At 37.6% G+C, this 16,710-nt stretch overlaps 1 protein-coding gene across 1 annotated transcript in view; it reads left to right on the forward strand.

Annotated features, from left to right (window-relative positions):
• man1a1 (mannosidase, alpha, class 1A, member 1) overlaps nt 1-16,710 on the forward strand; it is a 77,948-nt gene that overhangs the window by 46,463 nt on the left and 14,775 nt on the right. The window contains exons 5-7 of the mRNA XM_056764428.1: nt 5,009-5,103; nt 13,862-13,985; nt 14,416-14,509. Coding sequence (XP_056620406.1) covers nt 5,009-5,103; nt 13,862-13,985; nt 14,416-14,509 — 313 coding nt within the window. The remainder of the gene's footprint in view (nt 1-5,008; nt 5,104-13,861; nt 13,986-14,415; nt 14,510-16,710) is intronic.

A 16,710-nucleotide genomic window follows, 5' to 3' on the forward strand; every position in this document is an offset into this window, starting at 1 on the left:
CCTAACTCTCTATTCATCCGCTCGTATTTTAAGCACAATGGCCTTGTGTTAGCGTATATCCATCCTATTATAAAGATGCCTGCTCAGCCTTACGGAAATTAATTTAATCCTCAACTGTCAATCACACCACTGCAAATGTTCACTGCATGCACTGCATGGCACTAATGTAGATTTCATTTATTAAGGAAAAATGCATTTCCTTAATGGATTTCAGTCTCTCTTGTTAACGTTGTTTGTTAGTCTGACTGCATTGGAATATAAGGTGAGCTTCAGATTGTTTAGATTCACCCAGCACTAGATACTAGAAACATCTTTGTGTGTTGTATGGTTGGATTGTACTACACGCAAACCAGATGCGAGCAAGCTTTTCCATTATTGCCGCATGTCTTGTACTGCAGCCAAAAGGAAGCCTTCGCAGCTCTCGCAGCCTTTGGCTACAGCTCTGGGTGTAATTTACGGACTGCATTCGTATAAAAGAGATGATTCTTTCTCCCTCAGATTTCCAGATCCAACCTTGGGGAAATATCACAGACTTCATTATTCATTTAGTGCGGTGCTGAAAAAAGGTTCTCTCTGTACATATGTTTAATATATCACTTTTACAATGTTTTCCCTAAAGATGAAAAAGATATTGCGTTAAGAGATACCGGTTCCTTTTCATCACGCTCGTATAAGCCTGTCTCAGAGAACATTACTCGTTCTCCAGTGATGGTGGAGAAGATCAAAGCCCCATAGTTCTTTGCGTCCTGCTGTCAGTTTTGTTCTGGCTGGGCTGAACTTGTCAATACTGCTGTGAATGGACTTGTGGTCGACCAGAGGGGGTTTTCAAAAGCTTATGTCAACATCCAAAAGACAGGATAGCTGTTGGCTAAAATATTGACTATATGCATACATGGTTTACACATTTGCCAATGGTATATTGAATACCTGCCATACAATTTTCCGTAGACATGAAAATATATTTAGCATTGTTCAACTGGCCAAGCAGGCATGATATTATCAGTCAATAGTGATAATTATGTTTCAGTATATCGCTCGATCACTATAATGGATTCTCTCATCCGGTCTCCTCCTGACTTTAGTGTATTACTCTTACAAAACGACTACAAGAATGTGAGCTAATGGAGACAGAGGTCACAGTTTATCTCTTAAATGACACAAGTTGCATTTACACATACACTTAACCAACCGCCACAAATGTTGATGGCCGCCAATTTTCCTCTAATGAGATGACAATGACATAAACCTCACACTCCAGCAGATTACTCAATGTCCAGCCGGCCATTGTGTCAAAGGCCTCCGGAGGAGCAGCGAGTGTAATGGGGCCGTTCACTTTCGTTTCTTATTGGTTGGATTTTCTTCTCATCCATCTTTTTGTTGTTGTTGAAGCCAAAGGCTCTGCCTCGTGGGCTGGAGCTGTCTCGCTCTGCTGACTTAAGATAAATGCGCAGAGTAATTGTTTTCAGGTGCTTCTTTCAAAAATGTCTCCTGCTTACTTTGTGTGATGTACTGCACTGGATCTTAAGTAATGGCAAATGATGTGCACAGCTGTGCATTTAAAAGGGTTTAACAAATGACTCCACGTTTATTGTCTTAAGATTTGCATATTCCTGAAGTTTATTAAAATGATAAGTTGTTCTTGTTCTACCTGTCACAGTATTAGACCTAAAAGCGGTCAAGTGAATTCTTTTCAGTTTAAGTCTTGGCAAAAATGTATATAATGTACGATGTCACGTGGGTTTGCAGAGAAGGGGACTTTTTTTCATTTATTTACGTCTAATTTTTACAGCTAATAACCATATCTGAGCATTGAGGCTTGTAAATTCTGGAAAATTTGAGTTTTGTGAATAGTGATCATGTCTTGGCAACACTTAGAATGCTGAAAAGTTGTATTACTGCGTCAAACACATTGGTAAATTCTGTTTGCTTGTTTGAGATTAATACAATAAAAATGAAACTTGAAAATGCTATAATGAAATTAATGAGTGTTTGTGATATTTTGGGAGTATTTTTATCAGAACTATAAAAGTTTGCTTTTTAAATCAGAAAGCTTGAATAGAATTGAAAAAGTAAAAATGGAGAGAATTATAGAAAGTACAAATGTTGTTTGGTTAAAACAATTCATGGCCTTTTAAAAATGCAGTAAATTCCTTTTATTTGCTAAAAGGAGTTCAGCTGGGCTTTTGGGCTTTGTGATTTTCATCAGGTAATGCAGGTTGACCTTGTTTTGTGTGGTAGATGGTCTGTCCGTTTTACCTGGGATTGATCTGGTAATAGCTTCCCCTTCAGAGCCATTAATCTTTTAGACCTAAATCGGGCCTCCACAAGTGTCTGTGGAAAATTCACTCAGTTTAATGAAGTCTCAAATCATTATTCCCATTTTAGAATAGTGAAGTGCTCCAGTGAACATACAAAAATCACAAGGACCACGTCACTGTCTGTTTTGCTTGCATTAATAAAATACTTCATATTTGCATATTATCAACAGTCTAGGTTGGATTGTATGTGACCTGATTTGGATTCCAAATTAAATCAAATTTTCTTTCAACCCCTTTACTGTTATTATAGATAAGCTATATTTAATTTTTCATTGACAATTTTTCACCTCCCCATGAGTTCGGTTGGCTTCTCGGCAATACAATCGCCAGCCTTTGTCAAAGCTGTCTTGAGCATTAGGGCTTTGGTTTCATAGCCTATTTCGGAAACCTTCTGTCGGCTGATCTCCGTCTCTAGTCCAGATTGCTCTTTGGGTCAGTTTGGAAGGTTTTGTAGAGGTTTAAAGGGTCAAGGTGCTCTCAGCAGCTCTGTCTGGTTCATTCCCTGAAATCGGCGCTGTAATCTGGGTAAAGGCCCATGAGGTTCTCCAGTCACCATCCACTGACAAGGCAATATATCTTATTTAGTGTACATCCAGCGCCCAGCCTACAGCCGCATTGTGTCTGGCACATCCTCGTACATGCTTGCACTTACACCTCTCAAAGTGGCACAGAAGAGGACATTTTTTTGTGACTTTTTCATTTTTCTAGTGTGTATTCATCTGAAATTTACTTAACTTGCTAACTATCTAAATAATACTTAGGATTTAAAAAAATATTTTTAATAGCATGTTTAATAATTATTTTAATAACTACATTTATTATTATTATCATTATTATTATTATATAACTTTCTAGGGATACTTCACCCAAAAATGAAAATTCTGTTTCAAAATGTACACATTTCTTTGTTCTGATGAACACATAGAAAGATATTTGGAAGAATGCTTGTAACCAGACAGAGTCAATAGGGGGCTAAATCTGTCTGGTTATTAGCATTCTTCCAAGTATCTTTCTCTTTGTTCATCAGAACGAAGACATTTAAATAGATTTTGATCAACTCGAGGGTGAGTAAATGATGACAGAATTTTCATTTTTGGGTGAAGTATCCCTTTAACATGGTGGTGGAGGTGGAGGTTCCTCCCCTTCTAATCGTAAAGCACACCCAGACAACTTGCAGAGATGCCCGTCAGTGAATTTACTTGGACAGGTGAACGGCTCTCCTTGCATTTGAAGTGTTTAGAACAAGCGCACAGATTTCATCTAGGCTGTCAAGGCGCAAGGGAAAACACTAGAGCTATGCACACTTGAAGGTGTTGACCTCCATGTTAATGTGCATACTGAATGATGTACACAGAGGTAAGAACGTCCTCATTTAGATCTCCAGACAGGCTCAGCTGTGATATCAGAAAATGTAATATGATGTGATAAGGATGTGTTATGGCAACATGAGAAGCCTTAACCTTTCTGGTGATGTCTGACGTTACGAGTGTCCAGGATCTCTGCACACATTTCTCATTTAAATCCAGTTTTTAACTATTATTGCTTTATGGCTGCTGAATAGTGAAGCCCTTTTATCAAACTTGACACGTCATTGGATTGCAGTGGTATTCCTGCCCGTTTGCTCTCCTATCGTGTTTTGAAAGACACTCACGCTCCGTTCTGTTCCTGCTCAGGGGATCTTTTCTTTCTGGCCTTTCTGACACACAGGTTGAATTACAAGAGGGATGAGCTGATCTCAGAGATCTCTTAGACAGATTTGCTTGCAGGTTTAGCACAGCATCGCATCCCCTACAACTAATTTTATTAAATACATGCAAAAACTAATGAAAAACAAGATTTGGTTTAAAACACTATGGAGTTCATTCAAATTGTCGTTTATGAAACAAATGGGTCATTGAAACTGTTGCATACAATATGTTATGATGTCAACCGTGAGAATATTAACGTATGGTTACATATAATCTTCCTGCTTGCAACCTTAAAAGGGACAGTTCACCCATGTGTTTTTTTTATTATTCCTCCTCATGATTTTCCAAACCTGTCTGACTTTCTTCAGCAGAACACAAAAAACGAAGAAGAAAAACGTTGTGAAAAAACAGGCTCACAATGACTTTAATTGTTTGAAAACAGGATGTCTAAAACATAAAAAGTATTTTAAAGAAGAAAGAGTCATATGTGACATACAGTAAGTAGAGATAAATGATGACACCATTTTTATTTTAAGGTGAAATTGTCCTTTTAACTAACATGCCGCCACTTAAACTGAAGGCGTATACTGTCTAAGCCGTGCATTTTAAAGCATTTGACTCCGTCTGATACCATCTCCGCACCGACAGAAATGCACCACATTTGCCGGCCCAGGGATTTGTAGCCTCCCCCGCTGGTTTTAAATGTCAAAGGAGTAAAATGAAGGGCCAAGTAGCAGACAGAAGATGACAGGCAGGCAGCAGGTTTACAGCAGGATGTGTATACCGTGTGCCCTCATCTTATCTGCTGTTATCAGCTGCCTCCAGGTTTCCTGCCCTCAGCAGAATATCAATGCTCTCTGTCTGTCAGCTGACTCTATAGACCATGCAAATATGATTGATAAAATAAATATGGCGAGTTTATGGCTGCCCGAGGTTATACGTTTCTCGTACGGCTGAGGTTAAGCTAATCTAACCTCCTCCTCTTTCTCTCTCCCTCTCCAGGTGTTTAGAAAGAAAGCTGTTGAACTGGGAGAGAAGCTGTTGCCGGCTTTCAAGACCCCGACCGGCATTCCCTGGGCTCTCCTCAACCTGAAGAGGTCAGTGATGCACAAACATGATTTTACAGGGATGTCATTGAGGGATGTGTTTTCTGCACGTCTGGCTAACTCCCAAGGGCTGATGTTCAAAACTGTCACCTATTCATAGCTTTGTCAAAAACAGTTTTGCATGTCTGTTTTGGTGTGAAAGACATTTTCTGCTTATTTTTATTAGTGTTTCTATGAATCGTGTGCTTTTGCACCGATATGAGTAGAATTTGGCTCATTTTAGCAAGCATTGTCTCAGTAATGTTAAGCGTTTAAGGGCTTTAAATAAGATGCTGATGCTCCAAAGATATCTTCCTATAACTCTTTTATTGTGGTATTCAGCGCAGAGATTCTGACAAAAGCGACATGTCGGAGGTTGATTGGATGAGCCATCACCTCACTACCCAACACTTGTCTCTTTATAGCCTGGAATCGCTAGTGAAGATGATGCAAACTCGACCATGCTAACCTAGTGGGCAGCACATAGCAGAGAATTGAAACATCATTCACTTTTATCAAAGCTCTTTCGATTAGTTTGAGTATCCAGGTTCTTCTTTAAACTGGTGTAGAATATGCTTGAAGCTCTCAGACAAACGGTCTAAAAAGAGCATTCACCATTTTATATAGAACGGCTAATAACATGGCTACGGGACAAATTGCCTTTAGTTCCTGTCAGTAAATACAGCTTCCCACCATATCTGCACTTAGCACGAGTGCTCCTATCACCTCCGGTGAAGGCGAGTTCCTCTTTCGATGTGGGTCACTAGCTACATCATTAATTCTGTCCACACCGCTAATGTTGTTACTTTGCGCCATTGTTCTCTTCGGCTAGACCACCTGGTGTCGTGATTATGAGAACGTGTTCATGCATTGTTATGGTGTAAGTGTGATGCTTTTTTGCAAGATGTTCATGGTTGAAGGCATTTATGAATACATGTGTTTTGAATAGGATTGTATGATTTCCAACCATTGTGGGATGAAGTCAACTCTGACCCTCTCAAGCGTTTTTGATTCCCACCATTCATATGATTTTTTATATTAAAATATGAATGTAAAATATCATATGTTACAATGTCAGGGTTTATGATAGCAAATGACAATTGTGGCATCATTTTTTCAGTCCTTGGGTTTATTTTCAATTCAAGTGAAGTTTGAGTAGCTGCACACTTGTGATTTCAGTTTTCAATAAATATAGGCAAGGTTGATATGCTAGCGTACTCGCTAGAGCTAATTGCAAAATCTCACCCATAAAGTAATATAACATTAGGTAGCTGGAGCTTTTAAACACTCGGTGACAAGCTGTTGTTTGTTAGAGAAGTCCTCAGTGGCGCTATCATGCTTGATTTAGCCTTGCGTGTTAAAAGCTCTAGAGAGGAGATCATAATCAGATTCAGCGTCTGATGAGAGCATGAATCACAACCATCTCGAGTTTCTCTGATTTGAATTTATATTCTCCGCTGAATTTTTTTAATTGTGTAAATTTGAGATGATCTCATGTAGTAGAAAATGATATTTTGCGGGGTAGTTATGAAACCCACGTAAAGGAAACCTTCCTTTATTAGGAAGAGATGATAAACAGCCCATCCATCTAAATTAGAGCAGTATATTTGGACAGATTGCTCTGAACGTCCTGACAACTTTATGGACTTGCCGATGTGGGTATTTACCCACTTGTGGTGGAAGCCAGCTTCTAGCCAACCGATGTTTGAATTTTTTAGACTCATGTACGGCGTTATTATTTTGCCGTCTGTCTGCCCGAATCCCCAGAGTTCCAGGCAACAAATTAGAGGAGAAATAAGACAGAAGAGGCCTAATTTTACACACAACCTTGACCTAGATTGGGCTGGAGCAAGACTTGAGAATCTCAGTAGAGGACTTTTCCTTTACAGTCTGTTTCTTTTTGCACATATATTCCTGTAGCTCGACTGGTTAGGCATGGTGTTGGCAATCCCGAAGTTAAGGGTTCGATACCAAAGGATCACATTAATTGATCAAACATTCACCTGTCGATAAGCGCACCATGTTAATTCATAAATGTAAATGTAATGTAAATGGACATTCAAAAAAGCAATTTCCAGGGTGTGCTTACAATTCTCACATTGTAAAAACTCCAATTGTAGCATGAAATTGAAACGTTAAAGTTTAGTGCTGCTTTGCATTGCACAAATTGTTCAATTAACTATAAGGTGGCATGACTTCCACGGTGTTTGAAATGACATCAGCGGGAAAAGTGTCATTATTTGCTTCTTGGTCCTTGCAACAGCGCATTCATTTCTTCTTCCTCTGATCTCTGCTAGCGCTTTGAAAGGTTGTTACCATTGTTTAATGCCTGATTACTTCAGTTTATATCACTTAAACACATGTCAGTTCGCGCTTGAAAGGATACATTCATGAGCCAATCCGTTTCACAGAATTTGAAAGTGTAATGAGCATTTGAAGACATAGAAACATTGTTCTTTGGAGAAAAGAGAATAACAGTAAAGGAATGAACAGATCTTTTCATAGAGAAGTTGAGCATTTGCAACATGTATACGTCATACTTGTTCAACTCTGATGGTCTGAGTGAATGAATTTAAGCCCTTAAAATGACACTATAGAACTTTTGCTCTCGGGTTAAAAGCGCAGTTGTCTGGCACCCGTTGGCAGCGCAATACACCTGAATTTGATTACTAAGCTGATGGAACCGGCGAATGCAGAAACGTTGATTGGAAGCCATGTCGCACTCCTCCGTAGGCAGGGGATGGGCGGGTTTGTGTACCGACTCGAACACAAAACTTATAGCAGCAGTAGAATTTAGGGATGCACGATAAATTATCGGTCATATCGGTTTCGCCCGATAAATGTTCATTTTTATTGTTATCCGTATCAGACGATAATAAGATGTAGGCAGATATATAATAGCGGATAAATTATGAATCATTTCCTCAAATAGAACCACTTCAGCTGCACGCAGCTCAAAGTTAAAATCCAGTACAGTACTGTCTTTCTGTCATGATCATTTACTTACTGTTATTAGCGAAACATTGTTAATGCATTGTAGTATGTAGATATTTATGAACGTGTATATTATAAGAACAAAAGCATATTGTTTGAATCGGACTGCTGTCTGAATGCTTTCTGTCTTGAGCCCCATTAGACTTTTCTGGGTTTTTCTGGAAGAACATCTTTAATTTATTTATTAAATAAGAATTCTACCAGAAATGTTTAAATGTTAAAAAAATCTTGAACCAGTTTAAAGTAGGCTCGGTACATTATTTTCAGGGGACAAAAATAATTTTCAGTTTCAGAAAATGTTATATTAATATTCAGATACCGTTTATTGGTTTCCAATGTTCAAGAATGATCGGTTATCATTATCGGCCAAACTGAACTTACCGATGCATCCCTACAAGAACTACATTTTAAGGTCGAAAAACTACAAAGTGTTGCTTTAATAAAGCTCTCGCACTGTTGCAAAAGACCATACGATGTCACTGCTTATAATTTGCAGAAATAAATTATGATATGCACATTGCTAAATATATGTGTGTTGCATCAATATTGGTTAAGCATAACCCTAGGAATAATACAACTTTGTTATATTCTGTAAATATTTGAAGTCAGCTTTTTGGGTCTTGAAAGTAAATGATAAATTGTTACGACTTGGAGCTTAGTCTTGTCTGCAAAACTTCTGCTTAATTATATACAGTGTTATTTTCAAATTACCGTATAGCCCCTAATGGGATCTTTATGTTCTAATTCAAGTGAAACCCGAAGAACGGCTAGTACAACCTTGATGTGTGTCTATCGCTCACGCCCGTACCTGCCCCTTCTTACGGTTCCTCCTACGCCCACAGATGCGGATTTACGTTTCTGCAAATTCCACATTTGCTTCTTGTTAACTATTCAAGAGGGGAAAGTTTCCCTCATGCATAAACATAAGTGCTTCATTACATGTTTTTTTCCCTCTATTCCCCTTGCTTAAAGTCAAGCAGCCTAAAGCATTTCTCTATTTTTACTTCTGTATCCGTCTTTAAGTGACTTTATCCAGACACGCTCAGTTAAAGTGCGGAATTAAGTTTCTGTACTTTCTCATACTTCTCTTAACCCCTGGTCCAGTCAGCCCATCACATCATAGTGCGCATTTGTGTGTGTGTGAATGTTGACCCTTGTTGCTTTGCTTTAACATCCTCTGCTCCAGCGAAATCTTTCTCATGGGCATTTCTTGCATGATTTAAGTTTATTCCGCACCCATCTTGTTTCTATTTTTAAGAACATGAAAGACAGTTAAAAAGTTCTTCTAATGGATTTTTGATGCAAAGCAATTTTGATAGATTTTTCATAAAAGCTATTATTCTGCTAAAATTATATGTGAGATCTGACAATACAGTCATTATTCTAATATTTGATGAATTATGAATAATTATCTAAATGAGTTATCCCCACATCCACATAGCAATGCTCTAAACTCCTTTCAAAACACCTTAGCAAACACATATTCCTGCACTGGCAACCGCCTCCTGTGCTGGCATCCTGTCAACAAGTTTTGCATGGTTAAGCATCCCTCTTGTTTTGTTTGGAAAATGTAAAAGTCTATTTATTCTGACAATGCGATCTGACGCGTAGGCACGCTACATGCAACAGTGAGTCACATGGATGACATAAGCACGCATGCATCAATAGGCAGCGCTCAAACGAACCGCGAGCGTGAATCGACACTGATTTTCTATTGAGGTGGGTAAATGTGCCTTTCACATAATGTATTCGCCTCATAAAAAGGCAAGACGGTAATTGCTTGATGGTTGCACCTCGCTGCGATGCTCAGCGTCGGTTCAAAATGTAAGCTTAATAACAGAGTTTAGAATAGACGTCACGCCGCGTGCTGTTCTGCCATCATTTTCCTCTCCAGATAATTGATGTCCTCTAAATGTTATTTTACAATTGTTCACTTTTATTTCAGTTACTCATCTATTACAGATATGCCAATGGGTTATATAACAAGCATATTTATGCCAGATAGATGCGTTCGACGGGATTGATGAGGCAGGAGCTTTTAGTCGTGCGCTCGAAAAGCAAGAGGAGGGATCGAGAGGTCAGATCATGAGACATTAATCTCCTCTCTCCCTTCAAGAGCCGCAGCTCTGTTTGTTCCATTTTTAAGACGCTCTTGTAACCCCAGACAAAATGCACAATGATGGAACATTGTTCAGCTGTTAAATTGAGCTTTGCATTAAGCAGATGTCAGAAAATAATAAAGTGTACAAACTTTGTTTTACTAATTTGTGTTTTATTGACAAACAGCCTAGTCGACTTTGAGCCTAGAGCGAAACTTTATGAGATACATTTAAAAGACTTGTGGGATCATCTTTTTTAGAAAAATGTGGTGTGATTGGCCTAATTTTAAGGGTTATTTTGAATAGACCAAAATAGAGGTCAGTGCTGTTTTCATACGACACAACAAGAGTTAAACCCGATTTCTGTTTGTGCTGTTGGATCAATATCAGTGTTTTGTGAAGTAAGATGCCTTTTATAGATCTCTGCAAGGTAGAGCATCTATGTGTAGCCTATGGCCTACCTAAATCAACCGTCTGTGTGACTGGGAGACTGGGAGAGCATCACTGGAACATGTCGATGTTGAACATTAAAGGCTGGCTGTTTTATCAGCCTGAGGATACATGAGACTGTGTTCGGTTGGTCGAGTTCTTATTTCACTCCAGAGCTGGTTAATTATTCAGGCTAATGGTATTTTCTCTGTGCTCTGTCAGATCATTTGTTATGTATCCCATACTGCTCATTAAGTGTCAGTCCGGGTTTCTACAGCTCACTGTTTCTAAAACAACAATCAAAGAATGGCCATTTAATGTTAAAACACTAACTTGACAATAGTTTCATGACATAACAGACATTATGGGAACACATTACATTACATGTAAACATATATTTAAAATTATAATGGGGGTTTAAGTGATTAATCGTGATCAATCGCATCCAGAATAAACATTTGTTTTTACATAATGTGTCTGTGTACTGTGCATATTACTTTTGTATTTATGAACAGATGCACATACATGTTGATATATTTATGTGTATATATTTATAATTTAAATTATGTTTCAAATGTTCTGTTTTTCTGAAATATATGCATATATCTGTATGTTTTTATGAATTCTAAATGAATACGCACAGTACACTGACATATATTATGTAAACACTCATTTTTATTCTGGGTGAGATTAATCGCGATTAATCGTTTGACTGCCCGTTTTTTTTTCAAAGTTTCGTATTTAGATTTCACCATTTAGATTTTTGTTGTAAACATTTATTTTAGGATGATATATAAATACACTACACCTTTCTTCAATTGATTTATTATTTTTATCTCACCACATGATTGTTTGCGACTATGAAACTCCAAAAGCTATGCAAAAGCACCACTAATGCAATAATACACTTTAAATGTTACTCTTAACCTAGATATACAGGGCGGACTAAAGATTCGATCGAAGAAAAGACCATTCAAGAGTTTTAAATATGTTCATTCTCTTGTTTAGTTTGGCATCCTTTTTCTCTGTTTTTCTAAATCTGTGTTACGTGATTTGATCATCTGTGTAATGAAAAACAAATTGGTTTGGCACATTATCATCCGCAGCCATGCTTTCATTTTTAGCGTAATTCCTCTTTCTCGCCTCGGACCAGACATGTGTTTCAAAGAGAGGTTTGTAGAGATCAATGCAGTGTAAAATATGATGACACTTATAGCAACTCTCGGAGGTGTTTGCGAACCTTTCCTGTTGTGCGAAGGCCTTTATTTCTCTAGTGTTCATGATTTGAGGAATTTGGCACTCCAGGCTAAAAAACGTCCTTGCTGCGACAATAAGCCATTCATTAATTATACAAACATGCGTTGGATTGTTTGCCTTCCAGTTGCATCATAACGCATAAAAATATGCATGTCAGTGTCTCTAATGACTCTTTTGTTTGATTCTAGCGTTACTGCTGCTAGTTTACAGTCGTAATGACTTTAAAATCTTTCGCAGTCTGTTTTGTACAATGAAGCTGTAAAAGTAAAGTGGAGGGTGTCGGTCTTGTAAAGCCGTGATTACGTGCTATTACAGAGAAGTAATTAATCGTAATAATTGCCGTCGACACTAAGACCAACATAGGGCAGATCTTCAGGAGGGGATGTTTGAGTAGTAACAGCTGGCCAGGAGACATCTTTTAGAGTTTAATACAGCTTGTCAACTTTTAGTTCAGTACAGTGTCACTAAAAGTCATTAAAGACCGTCTGATCGTAAAAGGAGTTGAAGGAAATCATGAGCACGAAGTAAAATAAGGCCATGAAATCAGCATGGCAGCTGTGTAATGATTTCATCTGATTAATTTAATTTTAAATAATCCATGAACTGTAACAGATCATAAGTAAATAAAAAGATTGCCTTTAAAACGGTGAAAGTGAATTCACTTGCCAACTTATTTATTTAATATATCATTTTATCCACCAGTGCTTTGATTTTATTATGTGAAGTGTTAAAGCATATAGGAGAATATTATTGATTTATTTTTTTATTTCACATCCAGTTATCAGCAGAAAAGAGAATTCGGTGGATAGCTGAAAAAAGTTATTTAGTTACATTTTGATAACAGATTGTAAAAGCAAAATGAAGTACGAAAGGTTTACAGCATGCAAAATAAAAACAAATGGGGTCATATTTGAATATACAACCACGGATACCATTTCAGAGACTGTTTTTCTGGTTTTAAATGTATTATTTAAAGGTATGTGTTTATGTAAATAATTGATTTTGTTTTATTCTGTGAACTTCTAGTAATATTTGTACCAAGTTTCAAATAAGAAATATTTACTACAATATATGCAATATATAATATTATATCATAAATATAAATATTAACTACAATAAATACAATATACAATATTATACCATAAATACAACATAAACTACAATATTTAAATACAAATATTGTCCCTGTTTGCATTTATATGCAGGAAATACTACAAAGATGATAAGTTCATATTCACTTTCAAGCATTATAACATATATATTTGTACATGTTTTTAGGAAAAGTTAAAAAATATTTTTTATTTTGATTATCTTTTAATTTTAATGCAAAATAAAACCAAATAGTGTCATCTTTGAATATACAGCCACAGAAAAAAATAAGATACCGTTTTCTGGTTTTAAATGTACCTTGTATGAGTTTAGGTAAATTAATGATTTTTTTTCATTCTGCGAACCACTAATAATATTTTAACCAAGTTTCAAACACAAATAATAACTACAATAAATACAATGTAATATTATACCATAGATAAAATATACTACAATATTTAATTACAAATATTGTTTCAGTTTGCATTTATTTGCAGAAAATACTGCAAAGATGATAAGTTCATTTTTTTTTCACTTTCAAGCATTACAAACAGTTATATGATCAGAAAAAAGTTCAAAAATATTTTTTTAGGTGATAATCTTTAACGTCATAATTTTATTCCTGTTTTTACATCACTTGTCATGCTGTCTGTCTTTCACATTGCTGTTGGATGACTTTGTCACTCCTGAGGTTTGATTTTATTGAAATACAACATATACTGGACTGGAATGGCCACAATACATCTAGAAATGCTGAGTTGAAATGAAAGATTTATCCTAATTTTTCCACGGCTGAATGTGTTGACATTTGATTCATCATTAAAATGTTTTTGACCATCATAAATTGCATCACAGATACAGACACAACTTCTATATCTTTCTTTTTCTCTCTCCTCATATAGTGGGATAGGCAGAAACTGGCCATGGGCGTCAGGAGGAAGCAGTATTCTTGCTGAGTACGGGACGTTGCATTTGGAGTTTATGCACCTCAGCGCACTTTCCGGGAGGCCTTCATTTGCTGAAAAGGTGAGCGCTAGTTCATGCGTTACGCCTCTGTGGCGCATTAAAGACATTTTTCCACATTGACTGAACTATATCTGAACTGCAGTACGTAACAAGAGTGACCACAGTCACCCGGTTTGACCTCCTCTCACAACCCAAGCAGTAACACTGAGGCTTTCTCATGCAGTCCTCAGATCTAATTCTTGTGAAATGAATCAGCTGACCTGACCTGCAATATAGAAACAAGACAAATGATACTATTACTCTCTGAATGAGGCTGTGCAAACTGTGAAAGTGACCTAGTCTGTGGATTTATGAGTCCCGTCTCCACAAAGAAGACATCAGCCGTATCAATAAGGCCATATTTACAGCGTTTCTAATAGCTGCGCTCGTGTTTTGCCATGCCGTAATAATTTTACGTGATGACATGGCATTGTTTGTCTTGCCGTTGCAGGTAATGAATATTAGGAAAGTGCTGAATCGCCTGGACAAACCTCAAGGATTGTACCCCAATTACCTGAACCCAAACAGCGGACAGTGGGGCCAACGTAAGTTAAAAACACAATTCACGCACAAATGCAAAGCGGTTGTGATTCATTAGGCCCAATTCACATTTCACTTCTTTTCCGCGTGCATATTCGTTATTTTAAATGTAGACGGGTGGTGCGGTATGCACATTGTTGTAGGGGTGTCAACGTTGCGTCGAGATGGAAATTGTTCAACTGCGTTTTCCGCCCGGTTTTAGACACGAAATGTGAATCGGGCCTTAAAATGGACTGAAACTATCACATGATGTTCTTGTGAGTTAAACAGCATGCAATAGGTTTGGTAAACTGTTTATTTTCACTATATTATTTGGCAGCGCCTTACCTTCCTCTCGTCAGGTACAATTTCCTTGTACACAACTCCTTTTGTAACGCGATTCACCCAAACACGAATTTATAATAATCTCTAGGTGACAGTATGTTTTTCCTTAAATGTCCAATTGAAGCAGTCATGATTACAATGATTTAGTTCAGCCATCTTTTTCCATCAGACGTCCAGCGAAACGCTTTCTCTTCATGGAATTGATTTTCAAGTGCTTCTCTTTCAGATAGAGAGCTGTTTTGTAAACACAACACCACCTCTTACTGATTTCCTATGATGATATTAGACTCCAAATCCCAGAGAATACATTATTTGCCATTGACTGACAGAGACTACACAAAATCATCGGTGTGTGTTTGATACCTCTGTTAGGTTATTGAGTTTGAGTTGAGGTTGGACTGGTCCAATGTGTAATTATTTGGAGGATCTAATGACAGAAAAGCACTATAATATACATAACTATGTCTTTAGAGGTGTATAAAGACCTTACATAATGATGCGTTATGTTTTTATTACCTTGAGGTATTTCTGTCTATACACACCGCGAGTCCCCTTTCATGAAATTCACCATTTTGTTTCTACAGTAGCCCTAAACGGACAAACTGCTCTGCAGAGTTTTTCGTAAAAACGTTATTTCATTCGGCAATGAAACAAAAACGTGACGACATCTTAGTTCTGTGTCAGCCACCACAGTGTTTCTAAAGGGAGGGGCGAGCGGTGGAGTGAGCTAGATGCTGCTAAAGTTCATACACTAGACGTATAAAGGACTAGTTCACTTTCAAAATAAATGTTCATGATAATTTACTCATCCCCATGTCATCCAAGATGTTTTTGTTTCTTAAGTCAAAAAGAAATTAAGGTTTTTGATGAAAACATTTCAGGTCATGAACGTGCATCGCAGAATAGAGCAAGACGAGCATTCGTGTACGTTTAATTTTTTTTAGAAAATGGCAGATCGTTTCGCCCTTATTCTAATCTGGTATCATTTAAAGCCCTTTGAAGCTGCACTGAAACTGATCCTTAATTTCTTTTAGACTAAAGAAAAAAAATGCAAAAACATCTTGGATGACATTTTGGTGAATAAATTATCATGAATATTTTTTTTAAAACTCCTTTTACTGCATTAACGGTTTGCAAAGAGAGACAAATCTTCGATTTAAGATAATCTGTCTTTGTTTCTTACCTTTTCTGTTTGTTTTGATTTTTTTTTATGTATATCTAGAGCTGGTATCTCTAAAACGAAAATGTTACGTCTCCACGCACTTTCATTTTCATCGTCCATGCAGGATTAAATATGCAATACAGCCAAAAGTACAGAGACTCTCCTTCTCGCACGCGTCAACAGTTTGCCATGTTTTATTCTGGTCCTGAGGCAGCTGAGATCCGACTTCACTCAGGCCTGCATAAGACGTGATCGCTCTGGGGGATTTATTGGCTTTTTAGTCTGAGAAGAAGCGCAGTCTTCATGGTCAGCGTTGACGCCGGTGCCTGCGCCGATGATGAAAAGCCGCAGGAGAACAAAGACACCACAGCGCTTGTAGTCAGAATAACGCAAGAGTGCATTCTGACAGACGAACGCGGCCGGAGAGCGAAACGAGAGGCTTTTGAGCTGTCAGAATGTAATGGTCTGAAACAAGGTTTCTTTACGTGCATCGGAGCAAGATCGCTTTAACAAAAAGGCGTTTGTTTAGAAGATCGTAGGCAAAGATGATCAGAGACGGCAGCCGGCCACTGAGAGACGAGATGATAACGTGCATTTAAAAATAGCCATCAGGATTTGTGCCGCACACGAGTCGCCAAAGAACAGTCTTGAAGGGCTTTCCATGTGGGTCAGTTGTCTCATCGAGGGTAGCTCAAGGGTTGACCTTACTGAAATGACAAT

The sequence above is a fragment of the Triplophysa dalaica genome, chromosome 13, assembly GCF_015846415.1.
Source record: "Triplophysa dalaica isolate WHDGS20190420 chromosome 13, ASM1584641v1, whole genome shotgun sequence".
Lineage (NCBI taxonomy): Eukaryota > Metazoa > Chordata > Actinopteri > Cypriniformes > Nemacheilidae > Triplophysa > Triplophysa dalaica.